This window comes from Cryptomeria japonica, chromosome 4, assembly GCF_030272615.1.
Source record: "Cryptomeria japonica chromosome 4, Sugi_1.0, whole genome shotgun sequence".
In the NCBI taxonomy this organism is placed as follows: domain Eukaryota; kingdom Viridiplantae; phylum Streptophyta; class Pinopsida; order Cupressales; family Cupressaceae; genus Cryptomeria; species Cryptomeria japonica.
In genome coordinates, this window is record NC_081408.1 from 232,401,274 (window position 1) to 232,414,727 (window position 13,454).

At 35.8% G+C, this 13,454-nt stretch overlaps 1 protein-coding gene across 4 annotated transcripts in view; it reads right to left on the reverse strand.

Annotated features, from left to right (window-relative positions):
* Nucleotides 1-10,005: 10,005 nt before the first annotated feature.
* Nucleotides 10,006-13,454, reverse strand: part of LOC131027234 (histone-lysine N-methyltransferase CLF) — a 116,464-nt gene continuing 113,015 nt past the window's right edge. For all 4 annotated transcript variants that reach the window (XM_057957241.2, XM_057957244.2, XM_059219742.1 and 1 more), the window contains 6 exons: nt 12,923-13,054; nt 12,195-12,285; nt 11,843-11,890; nt 11,594-11,722; nt 10,626-10,703; nt 10,006-10,515 (listed from right to left, as the gene is read on the reverse strand). In XM_057957241.2, the coding sequence (XP_057813224.2) occupies nt 10,324-10,515; nt 10,626-10,703; nt 11,594-11,722; nt 11,843-11,890; nt 12,195-12,285; nt 12,923-13,054 (670 nt within the window). In that variant the 3' untranslated portion in view covers nt 10,006-10,323. The remainder of the gene's footprint in view (nt 10,516-10,625; nt 10,704-11,593; nt 11,723-11,842; nt 11,891-12,194; nt 12,286-12,922; nt 13,055-13,454) is intronic.

Here is a 13,454-nt window from a genome sequence, read left to right on the forward strand (position 1 = left end):
ATAAGAATGGAATTGATATATTGTGTGGCATTGCTCATATTGTTGATTATAATGTCATACCTATCATGAGTTGTGTTGAGAATTTAGGTTATTCACAACCTTCAAATCAAATCGATTCTTTTATTCCTTTGACAACTTCAACGGCTAGTGTTCCTACTTTCACTTCAAACATCATGGCTACATCAACTCAAAATGTCATTCCTACAACCATTGGTCATGGGGGTAATCCCTCTTCTTCATTTAATGCTCCATCTTTACCTATGTCTTCCATAAATATTCCTATTATCCCTCAACCAATCAATGTGACACAAGGGGGCAATTCATTCAACAATTTTATTCCTCCTTTGAGTGTTTCATTTCCTACGCAATCATCACCTATGCCTACTAATCATAATATCCCGCCACCTTATTCTCAATCCATGCCTTCCTTCAATAACATCACACCACCTTCTCAATCAACCATGTCTAACATCAATTCTTCTACTAAAGCAACCATTAACAATCTTGTTCAAACCGTGTCTTCCTTACAACAACAAATTGCTTCTATGAGTTAATCCAAGTTTAGTGTGCCCACCTTTGAAGTTGCGAGCACACTTTCTCTTGATATTGTTAAAGTCGTGGCAGCTAAGCAAGTTGAGGTCCCTCAATTGGAACTCTATAATGGAAAAGGTGATCCTCTTATGCATGTCAAAACATTTCAAACCTTGTGTACCGATTTTGCAGATTGCTTGCAAAATTGTTTACAAGAACATTAAGAGATAAGGTTTTACAATCGCATTTCTCTTTGTCTTCTTATTTAATCACTTCTTTTCAACAACTAGCAAATTTTTTGATCCAACAATTTCAAAATAACATTGGTCCTAAAATCACTTTGACTTATTTAATGCATTGTAAACAAGGTGTTAAAGAAAAAGTGACTGATTTCATTGGTAGATATAAGCATTTGTGTGCTCAAATTTCTTTTCATGTACCTGATAATGATATTCAACGAATTTTCACTTCTAATTTGCAAAAAGATATCACGGAAAAGCTTATTTTGTCTAAGTTTACTTCCTTTCCGCAATTGTGTGCAACACTCCACAATTATCAACTGGTTGTGAGTCAAAAGGAGCAATCTACTCCTATGGCTCCAAGTGATAAGGGGGAGAGTGTTCAACAATCGTTTGTGAAGTTCAAACCAACAAAAAGTTTCATCAAATTCAATGATACAATCAACAACAACAACAACAATGTGAATGCAACAACAGGTGTGCCTTCTATTTCTAAATTTTTCAAAAGAGAAAGATAGTTTACTCCTTTGAATGAATCTTTACATAGTATTATGTCTCAGTTGTTGCAAAGAAATGTTATCAAACTTCCTCCTATAAAACAAGTTGATCCTTCTAAACTTGCATCCCCTTATTTTCATAACAATTCATTTTGTCAATTTCATCGTCAGCCTAGTCATGATACTGAGAAATGTTTCGCATTGAAAAATAAGATTCAAGATTTGATTGATAACAATACTATATATGTGGCAGGTGTGAATGATAAAGGCAATTAATCAGTAGCTCCTCCTAATCAAAATCTTAAAAATTTTATTGATCTTTTGTCTTCTCATACCTCTAACGTAATTGAGACCGAGTATACTTCTTTCTCCTCTGAGGAATTCACTTCTATGGCTCCGAGCTTGGTAAATATGGTAGCAAAACAAGATACACCTAAGGATCCTTGTATTACATTTGACCCTAGTAAGACCATTAGAGCACCCGATAGCCCTTTATACATAGTTGTGAAGGTTAAGAATATCCCTTGTCGTGGCCCGCTTGTTGATCCCTCTTGCGTAGTTAACATCATCACTAAGGAGTATCTTTTCACTTTACAACTGCATAAACCAATATATGGTGCCTCTAATGTAGTGGTGAAGTTATTTGATGGATTCTCTTGTCCTACCATTGGCTCTATCACCCTTCCTGTTGAAGTTCATACTAAATCCATGGATGTTGACTTTGTTATCATACCCTCTTCCAAGCAATTTCATGTGAAGTTGGGCTATCCTTGGCTATCTTCCATGAAGGCTGTTGCTTCTCCAAACCATAAGTGTTTGAAATTTCCTCACAATGGCAAAATCGTAACTGTGAACCATAGCTTATTTCATCAATCCGAAAGAAGCCCTAGTGTTCCTATTGATTTCTTTTGGCCTAAGCAATTTCAATCTCTTCCATCAAGGAGCCATGCTCTTTTTAAATCTTATCAAAAATGGAAGAAAGATATGATCCTATCCTTAAGTCAACCTAGATCCCCAACAATTGACATTCCTATCATACTTGAAGATGAAGTTTTTCCCCTCACAGATAGAACTAATCTCCCTCCTAAGGAAGATCTTCAATCTATTCCTATGGATGTGACTGTCTTCTCCTAAGAAGAAAAACACTATTCCTCCTAAGGTTAAACATGTACCTCCTCCTCATGATGGACCTGGTCTTCTTCCTACACCTAACATTCCTCCTTATATGGTGCAGTTCCACCTCCTTCCTCTTATAGAGAGAAGAGACATGCTTCTCCTCTTGTCCAACCTAAAAGACCTCAACCTAAACCTTTAACTATCAAAGAGAAAAAAATTCCTACTTTTTCAAATGTTCCTCCTCCTTCTTAGCCTTCCACTAAGACTCGACGGAATCGGTGTGTGAGATAACGTCGACGAAGACGTCGTGTTTGAGCTCGTGAAGTTGTCCCTCAAAATACTCAATCTCCCAAGACTTCGATAGTTGACATGATTCCCTTTTCTCCTAAGCAAGACGTTCAACCTACATCTCCAAACCATAAGTTGCATAAAACATGTGATGGTTTTACTCCTATTCGTGTTCTTGCTCCTCTTTCTCTAAATTTTGATGAGAAAATGAGTGAAAATGTTATTCATGATGGCAATACAACTCCTAATGCTTCTGATAGTGAGTATGAATATGTTGATGTGGACAAGCATTTATCAACTGAATTTTCACAAACCCTAATCCTAGCTCCTAGAATTGAACAAAGTGACTTACCACATGAGCATAGTCCTTGTTTGGATCTTGTGATAGCTCCATCTGTTGTGCTCGATGTCACTCCTCTAGCATGTTGCTCACCTTCCCGAAATAGTGATCAGCAAGATTGGGAGGCGGATGTTGTGCTAGATTAGCAATATTAGCACTGTAGATCTTATCTCTCTCTCCTGTCTTGCTCTTTTGTGGCCATTCTTCTATGTATATCCCTGTTCTTCTACTTTTCCCTTCATGTCTACTTGAGGACGATGTAGAGCATTAAGATCTCTTTTGGTCTCTTTCATGTTGACTTGAAAGACATCAACTCTTCCCTTTCTTCTAAGGTAGTGTCCTTTCTTTGGGGAATGACAATTATTACATACACATATATGATATACATGAGTTATCATACAACATACTGACCCCAAGGAAAGCGAAACTACCTCGTGCTTGGTGTTTTGTGCTCATTATCCTTGGGTTTATTGCTCACTTGGGGGCTAAATCCTTGCGATAACGTGCTCCCTCTCTTCTCTCTCTCTTGGGTGTATCCTACCTTAAAGCAATCGCTCCCGATAAGGTGCGCGTGATCGCTTTAACGTGGGGGCATACACTCCGCTAATATTTTCCTTTTCGATACTTAGAATTCTTTAGTGAACTTGGCTTTGCTTCATAATCTTGGTATCTTTTTCGTGACTCATAGTGAGGGGAACCTTACTACTTGCAGTCATGGTTTTCCCTTCTTGATCTTCCCTTTTACTTTGTCCATCAATGTCGTAAGATCCTAAGTCCACTGGGGGCTTGGTGCATCTTGCCTCCTTGACGTGGTAGAAGTCTTTCAATCTTGTTTCCTTGTACTTTACCAGCAGTATTGGCGTATGCTTATACTCCCGCTAAAGTGGGGGCTAAATGTAGTGTCATTTGAATTGTGACCCTTGCAATTGCGACCACATTAGGGTCCTCACGCACGCAATTCGAATCCCTAAGTCAGATCGAAGACCGAAGACTTGCTCAGCACCTAAGAACTGCACCTTGCTTGCCCTCCGCACTGCCCGAACTGCATCTTGTCCTACAAAAAAGGGCAGGACAAGGGCGTGGGCGTGGCACCCCTGTCCTTTGCCTCATTTTGGGGCAGGACCCTTTTCAAATATGCTTTGGAGGTTGCACATTGAGCAGGAAAACTCCCCCAATGTCAGCCTGCGACAAAAAATCAGTCAATTAGCCCTAATTGACAAGTATTTAAGTTGCATTTCACCTTCCATTTTGGCATAACATGGATACATGAGATCACGCATTTAATCATTTGTGAGCATTCAAGCATTCAAGCATTCTTTTATAGCATTGAGCATTCTCAAGTCTCCTTTCAAGGCTAGATGTTGCATTCAAGTCGAGAATTCAACCATTGAAGAGGAGATTCATTCAAACATTCAATTCCACACAAGAAATTCTATCTACAACCTTCTTTGAGGTGATTTACATTTCAGTCTTTCATTTACATTTACTTGCAAGTACTTTCTTTCATCATTTGGTTAATCCTAAAATTGGGGTTTGACTTGAAGGCAAACCCCCAATTCCAACACCTTTCCCTCTCTTTTATGTGTGTAGGTTGTACGTGCGCAGCTGTACTTTTGGATTTGGGCTCCATTTGCAGAGGCAGAAAAACCCTTTTCGTTTCACAAATTTTTTGGAGGACCGTGTACATTCCCGCCATGGTCCGAGCAACTTTTTCCCAAATTCGCAGGGCGACTTCGTTTCGACAGATTATTGTCAGATCCAGGTGCACAACTTTATCCTATGCTTCTATCTTGAGTTATATTCAAATCTTTGTCACTTTTACACTTGATCATAAGTACACAATTCAATCAATTCAAATCTCAATCTCAAAAGAGGGGATTCACTTATCATCACTCAAAATTCAATCTCTTTCTCTAGAGGTTGAATCTAGTGTATCTAGAGGTTGAATCTAGTGTATCTTCCCCTCTCTTCCAATGTAATGCAAAAAATGTGTTTGAAGAGAAATCCGTAGTGAAACTTTTATCTCTCCTCGGAGGGAAGAAAAGCTTTCCTCTCGATATCTCCAACATTACAATTATGCCTATGGATGTTTATGATATGTTGTTAGGGAGACTGAAACAATTTGATCGACATGCAGTATATGATGGGTATGCAAATACCTATTCTTTGATAAAGGACGGAGTTTGACACAAGTTGAAGCCATTGAAGGAGATAGAGGAAAAGGTATGCAATAATGCAAGAAAATGTTTAGTTCATGGAAGAAAATTTCTAGATGGAATGAAGCATGAGCATCTATGTTTCGCTTTAATTCCTAAAGCTAACAAAAAAGAAGTAGAAGATATCCCTATGGAAGTTGCAGATTTGTTGGACAGGTTCCAAGATATTGTATCTAATAATGTACCTAATGGCTTACCACCAATGAGAAAGATTAGTCATTAGATGGACTTGATTCCTGAAACTAGTTTGCCGAATAAGGTGGCACATAGAATGACTCCAGCAAAGAGTGAAGACTTGAACACACAAGTGCCAAAGTTGTTGCAGAAAGGGTTGATTCAAGAGAGTTTGAGCTCTTGTGCAATACCCGCAATACTAGCACTAAAGAAAAATGGAAAATGGAGGATGTGTACAGACTCCCAAGTTATCAATAAGATTACTATCATGTATAGATTTCCCTTGTCGAGGATGGATGACATTATGGATTGTTTGAGTAGAGTTGAGTACTTCACAAAGATAAATCTAAAGAGTGGATGTCACCAAATATGAATTAGAGAAGAGGATGAATGAAAAACAACCTTCAAAACAAAGGAGGGCTTGTATGAGTGGTTAGTCATGCCTTTTGGGCTAATCAATGCACCGAGCAAGGTATTAAAAATTATTTTGGGTAAGTTTCTTATTGTTTGCTTGGATGATATTTTGATTTTCAGTAAAACTTTGGAGGAGCATATAATGCATATTCATGGGATCTTTAAGAAGTTAAGAGAAGAAAGGTTATTGATCAACCTGAAGAAGCGTAGTTTTGTGAAGGAGTTAAGTGCACCTAGGATTTGTTATCTCGGCAGATTGTGGACCCCTAATTGAAACAATAAGAGGGTATAGAAAAGAGTTTAAGTGAACTACAGGAGCAGCATAGAGTTTTGATTTGTTGAAAAACAAAGTTACAGAGCAACTTGTTTCAGCACTTCCAGATTTTAAGAAGGTATTTCAGGTAGATTGTGATGCTAGTGGCAATGTCATTGGAGTTGTTCTAAGTCAAGAAGGTAAACCCATTGTTTATTTTAGTGAAAAGTTGAATGATGCCAAGAGAAAGTATTTTGTTTATGATCAAGAGTTTTATGCTATAGTTTAGGCATTGAAAAAGCACTAAAAAAAGTGGAGACATTATCTTTTGCCAGAAGAGTTTGTTTTATTTACTAATCATCAAGCTTTACAATATTTAAATAGCCAAGGAAAGTTGAATCAAAGGCATTTAAAATGGGTTGATTTTTTTGCAAAGTTACACCTTTGTTTTAAAGCATAAGAGTAGAAAATCTAACAAAGTTACTAATGCCTTGAGTAGAAGGCAGAATTTGTTGACAGAGATGCAGATCGAAGTTGTTAGGTTCCATTAACTCAAGAGTTTATATCCAAAAGATCGTGATTTTGGAGAGGCAAGGGAGCTTGCATGGAGCCTATTACTTTAGATAGGACCAAGTGGTTGGATTTTACAATCCAAGATGGAATGTTATTTAGAGGAAGTCAGTTGTGCATTCCAAAGAGTTTCATGAGAGAGAACCTAATTAAGGAGAAGCATAGTCGAGAGTTGGCTGGACACTTTGGTTGAGATAAGACCATTGCCCTTGTCAATGAGGATTATTATTGGCCACAATTGCAACATAAGAAATTTGTGCAAAGTTGCAGAGTATGTTAGATGGCAAAAGGCACCAGGCAAAATACAAGGTTGTATCAACCATTACCTGTACCAGAGAGGCCATGGGAGGGTATTAGTATGGATTTTGGTCTTGGTTAACTGAGGACTCAAAGAGGACGTGATTCCATTTTTGTGATCGTGGATAGATTCTCAAAGATGGCACATTTTATTCCTTGTAAAAGACTAATGATAGTGTTCATGTCGCAGAGTTATTTTTCAGAGAGGTGGCAAGACTACATGGGCTACCAAAAAGTATAGTTTCAAATCAAGACACCAAGTTTGTTGGGTACTTTTGGAGGACATTGTGGAAAAGTTGAAGATAGTTTTGAAGTTTAGTTCAGCACACCATCCACAAAACGATGGGCAAATCAAAGTGATGAATAGGATTTTGGTTAACCTACTAAGATAGTAGGAGATATGCCCAAGGGATGGGATTTCATTTTACAACAGGCAAAGTTTTCATGCAATAATTCTGTGAATGAGTACTAGTAAATCATCATTCCATATTGTATATGGAAGTAGTCCTAGAAATCATTCAAAATTAAGGAAGATGGGCAAAGGAGAAAAGAGTAGTGTCAAAGCTAAAGGCTTTGTAGAGCACTTGACGAATTTGCATGAATAAGTGAGAAAGCATAATTAATAAGATAAATATTCAGTACAGAGCTAAGGCGGATCAGAAAAGGAGAATAAGAAATTTCACATTGGAGAAGTCATGGTTCATTTGAGAAAAGAGAGGTTTCCAATTGGAAAATATAATAAGTTGAAAATGAAGAACTTTGGGCCATGCAGAATCATGAAGAAGCATGATTTAAGAAATGTTTATGAGGTAGAGTTGCTAAGTGGACTCAACATTTCACCTATTTTTAATATTTCGGATTTGATAGTATCATGAAGGAAGTATTGAAGATGAAATAGTAGAAGCACATTGGAATGTTCCAGCAACTACTTCAAACAAGGATGAGATAGAAGACATCTTGGATAGTCGTATCGGTAGAAGCACAAGAAACAAGCAGTATGAGGAGTATTTGGTCAAGTTGAAAGGAATCATTGTTGTTTAAAGCAGAGGTTGACCATCTTGGTTTTCCTCTAAACACCTAAGATGTGACAAGGTCACTTCTCAAATTACCCGGAGTGTCTGATGTAGGAGTATCCAAGGTGTAGGGGTAATCTTGCATCATCCAAAGAGAAATATTGTATTTTCTTTTTTGTTTTATGGTTTTTCGTTACTTTTCTTGGAGCCCATTATGATATTTGCATTATATAAGACATATAGAAGCGAAAAATAGCCAAAGTTAGTCACACGCAATTTTCAAGACTTGCTCATTTGAGGTCATATGGACATCAAAACAGGTCCGAATGAGCGAAATTGAAAAATAAGATGATTGGTGAAAGAATCATCTCAATACCCTATACGTTTTAAAAGATATCAAAGTTTTCGTCCAAAGCAATTTTTTCAATGAAGCTTAAAACTCAAAATTGAAGACCTTAGAGGACCCAAAAGGTTCAAAATCCAGACAAATAGATCTTCAATGTATATGACATTATAGATCTTTTCACGAGCTTTCCAACAATATGTTATAATAGCGAATCGAACGTCTGAGTCAAAAGTTATGTTTCTTGAAAGTTGTGCCACCAAAACTTAGTTTCAATGAAAATCCACCTAGGTAGGAAAAATGAACTAATGGACCACTAAGTGCCAAACGGAAGAAAAGTTGCACTTTCCAAAACATTCTAATGTGGTAATAGGTTCTATATAAAGGGGTGAACGAGGATTACAAATAGATCTCATAGTGCAAATTGTGGCTCTGCCTTGTAGATTTATGTAATAAGAAAAGCCCATGTGGCTAAAGCGTGTTATTTTATAAATGTTGTAATTCATTTCCTTGAGATAATATAAAGCATATGTTTCTTTCTAGCATTTTCTGGTTATTTCTCTATTGTTGTTGTATGTTTGGGTTTGTAAGGGGAGTACCCTTCATCAATATAGCAGTAAACAAATAGAGTCAACCATAAAATAATTAAGATTGTAAAATTTTAAACAAAGGATGTCTTCCTCATAGATGGTTGATAGAATCCATGAGCACCCCCATTGTTCATCCTTATGTAGGTTAACCTTTTTGTAGAAGTTTGTATTGGTGCTCCAATTCTATAGTCTAATCATATGATATCTCCTACAACTATGAAACTATTATTAGTACTAGTGTTCCTAGTTTAGCTAACAACTTGAGAATTATGACCATTTTTAGTGGTAGATGCTAGGGATAACCCATCTACTCTAGAATCATTTCTACTTCTTTTCCTTACCAAATTCTAGAATTGGTTTTGGGAGCATCTTCTCATTCTAGCCAAAGGGTGAGGGTAATCCCTGTCATGTTAACATTTCCAACATGAGCTTGTATACCCTGGATGTATTGTTCCCCTGCCTAGATTTATTCCTTGTACTATTAGTTTAGATTTTTGCTTAGGACGGCATTTACCTTTTAGCATTCCTATTGGTGATTCTAGCTAAAATGATCATGGTTGTTTTGGTAGTGTCAATTTATACGTGTGCATGTGTGAATGCATATGTGTACATCCAAGCATGCATGTGTGCATGTCTGCATGCACATGTGCATGTTGTACATGCATGTGTGCACAAAAGCATGTAACAAAGTTCTATCCATATATTTTGTACTTATAGTTGTAGAATTCGTTAAAATAAATATTAAAATGCCCACCTAATTAAAAAAATTAATATTTTATAATTTTCAAGTTTATATAAATATATAGAAAGTATGTAGATAGATGGACACGTTGACTTTTCCTGCAGGAATTTGCACGCACCCAGTAATATTTTTTTTTACAAAAATGGTAATAACTTCAGAGAAAAATTTATGTATCTATTGATGAGGAATTAAGGTGTTCTCTAAAATAACTGCATTCTAATTCCAATGCTAGAAAATTCAAAAAAAAAATTTTAACCATAAAAACAAATATGGAAGATCCATATATCTAAATAAAAGAGAATATGATGAGGTCCAAACTCCAAACCATTGACAGCATAAAATGAGAGATTCATTATCTGAATTGTTGTGTTCTACACACGAGTTTGACATAACACATATATTTATTACATATTATTTTACAATATTCACATAACAACGTGTAGTGTGCACATGCACACACACACACACATATTGCATATTATTTTACAAATTGAATTCTTCAAACTTTAATGTATGTGTCAAACCTATCATAGATACATCTATCACTACCAAAATTATAAAATCAGATTCTTAGAAACATCTAAAAACCTTGGAGCAAATTGAAATCTTATTAGATACTAATACTAACCTTCAGTTGCAATGATTATAGGGCATTGTCTGTTATGCAACATTTAATTCAAAAGTAACAGCAATATCAACTTCAAGCAATTTTTTTCGCCCGACCATGAGAAGCTAATGTTTCATCTCTTCTTGAATTTGAACCCTCTGGTTTCTTGGCCCACACGGGAGCTCGATCTGGCTCATAACGGTAGTCATAAAAGAGCTCTTCACCAGCTGCAATTCGTTCCTTGGCAAAAATGCCTACCCTATGATCTCCAGCAACCATGATCACCTATAACATTAAAAAAATGTTAAAGTAGCTGCAGGAATTCCCTCCATGCCATTACAAGCTTCCTCGTAGAGAACTCTGTAATGTTAATCTGCATTGTCAACATTTCATACCTTTGCATAGCAATTTGGATTTGGTGAATGATTGGCAAATTTCAACTTGTCTCCTTTCCGATATGCATCGAGAACAAACTGAAGACCCCACAGAAGAATAGCAAATTAATTCCACAAGTATACAAAACATATTCCACCCCCATTAATCAGGGAAGTAGTGCATAGCATAGTTCAGAGACTAAATTCGCCCAAAACATGCAGACCAAAATTTTGACTCCAACTTGGGATTTGGCCAGAACTCAGCACATCAAAAATACATACATTCATAAAATAAACTAAAGAAAAAAAAAAAGGTGTTTAAAAGAATAAGAAATGAATTTAATTTGTGCATAGATAGGAAAATTGTTACAAAATTGTTCATAAACACAAGAAAGAAAGAAAGGCAAAATGAAAATAAAGAGGGAAACTTTGGGGGAAAAAATGATTTTCTGCTAGCTGGAGAACTTCTGGAGAAAATTCGGAAAAACTATTGTGAAAATAACTATCCTGAGGTATTTGACTGACAAGTTGGCAAGTTAACATACTGAATTTTTAAGCTATGGTGCAAGGCAACCGGTATAGCCAAAACTGGCAAAGCTTACATCTCATGGGCCAGAACGAAAAAAATGATGATTACTAAGAAAAACCCATATAATTACCATGCACATTACAAATTCCTTAATGAAAGAAAAAATAAATGTATAGATCTGAAAAGATGGTAGAGAAGCAGATTCTCTTACAATACAAACATCCCATCTAAAACAATCAATACAAGATGCACATAGTATAAATGCTGTATTCATGTTTGGAGCTATCGCTAGAGCCACAAATTTTGATTAAACTGTAAGTATGTCATGTAAAAGTACAAGGAGAGAAGCATGTGAAACGATCGCACCATAAAACTTGTTTTCTATGTCTAAGACTGACTTGAAGAGAATCAAGACAAAAGGCAACTTGAATAAGTTAAAAATCGAAATTGCACAACTTGCCTGATCATTCAAATTAAATAGGAATGAAGAATCCTCACGATCATAGATTTTTCCACGTTTGTCAGCTTCTTTATGTGAAATCAATTCTCCAGTATACTCTCCAAGGTAATCATGTTTATTTACAGGATTCTGATCAAAACAGACACTTTGTTCAAAAGAGTACATGTATATAAAAAAAATACAAAATATTTAAGAAAAATTCATCTCTATATTTGCAAAGAGGTTGAAGTTGCATTTGAAGGAATATACCCTTAAAAATGCACCCCAACCAGCAACATCGGATTTTCCAAGCAGCACCTGACACAGATTTTAATTCATGAGTTCAATCCTGATATATCACCAGCATTGACCATTTGAAAAGTACATAAATAGTACCTTTGGCATAGTTAATGACAAGAGCTTAATAGGGAAGCATTTTCAACACTAGATACAAATGACAGATCTTTCCATGTAACATGTAAGTATTTGAATTCCTTCTCAATCACCATCTTCCATCACTAAAATGAGTCCTTATCCTAGGAACACTTCATGGATTATCATTAACACATAACCATGATAGAATACCTAAATACAAGGCAAAGGCAAGAGGGAAAGTTCTCACTCGTTGCTGTTGCTTCAGGAGAAGCTTCATGTTTCTGCATTCATAGTTATCTCCTCTCTGAGGTGGAACACCAAAAGATCCATCTCCACAACTGAAACATATTCAAATGGACAAATCTGATAATTGCTGTGTGAAAAAAAGCATGCAGAAAACCTAATAAAGACCTATGTAAAAATGAACTCCTACCCTGAAAGGCATGAAAGACAAGAAATTCTACATACAAGTGGCAGAATGTAAAGTGAAGGAGGTAGCATTACATTAAATTTCAACAAAGCATTATCATAAAGAAGCTTTGCTTTTTGATACAAGATTGTTTCAGTACATGTAAACAGTCAGTTCTCATATGATAAAATTAATCAATACACTTATTGACATGTCTTACTGACTTACCCATAATCCTTTACACTTCATAAGACATGCATGAGATGTTCAAGCATAGCATGCATTTGAAAGAGCCAAAGTGGACAACAATGCTGAAGTTTGAAATCTTTAAAATAAATTTCCATGCATTCACAATGCTTTCTACCATTTTAAAAGACATTGATATGGCATCTTCATCTTTCTACTTTAAATCACTTTTCAATTGAATCAATCAATAAGTCACCAGTCTCTCTGAAATACCAAAACTTATTTTGCTAAAGATAAAGGAATTGATTTCACAGGATAGAAATATGCTTAACTTGAAATCAAAATAATAAAATATATAGTTCATTAGTAAATAATAATACCTGACCCAGCAATTCCGACACACATCTGGATCACATTCACGTCCAGCAGCAAAACAAGGGCACTGCCGGCTTCGGCATTGACTTTTTGCACAATGACATCCTCGGAAACGATTTTTGCAACTTTTTGAGCAACTACAAACACAAAGAAAAAGTTTATTTTCTTAAAAACAATGTAAAATGTTAAGCATATAAGAAATAATAAGCCAAGTGTATGAATGAATTCAACAGGTGACAACAAATGCTTGGCAATTACTTGTTAATACTAAACATTATATAAATTATTGAATTCAGAATTCTAACAAAAAAAATATATTAACATATATCCTTCAAAAATAAACCATTTAGAAATCAAAACAGATCGTGCTCATATAGAAAGGCAAATGAAATCATCAGTACATCATTAAAAAATAGCTTATATGCCCTGGACTCTAAAGATATAAGTCTATCCACCAATCCTAGATATCAAACTTGCAATTGCATTGTTGAAAAATTCAAAGTACAAACTGCAGTCTCTTAACACAAATAGGAGTAC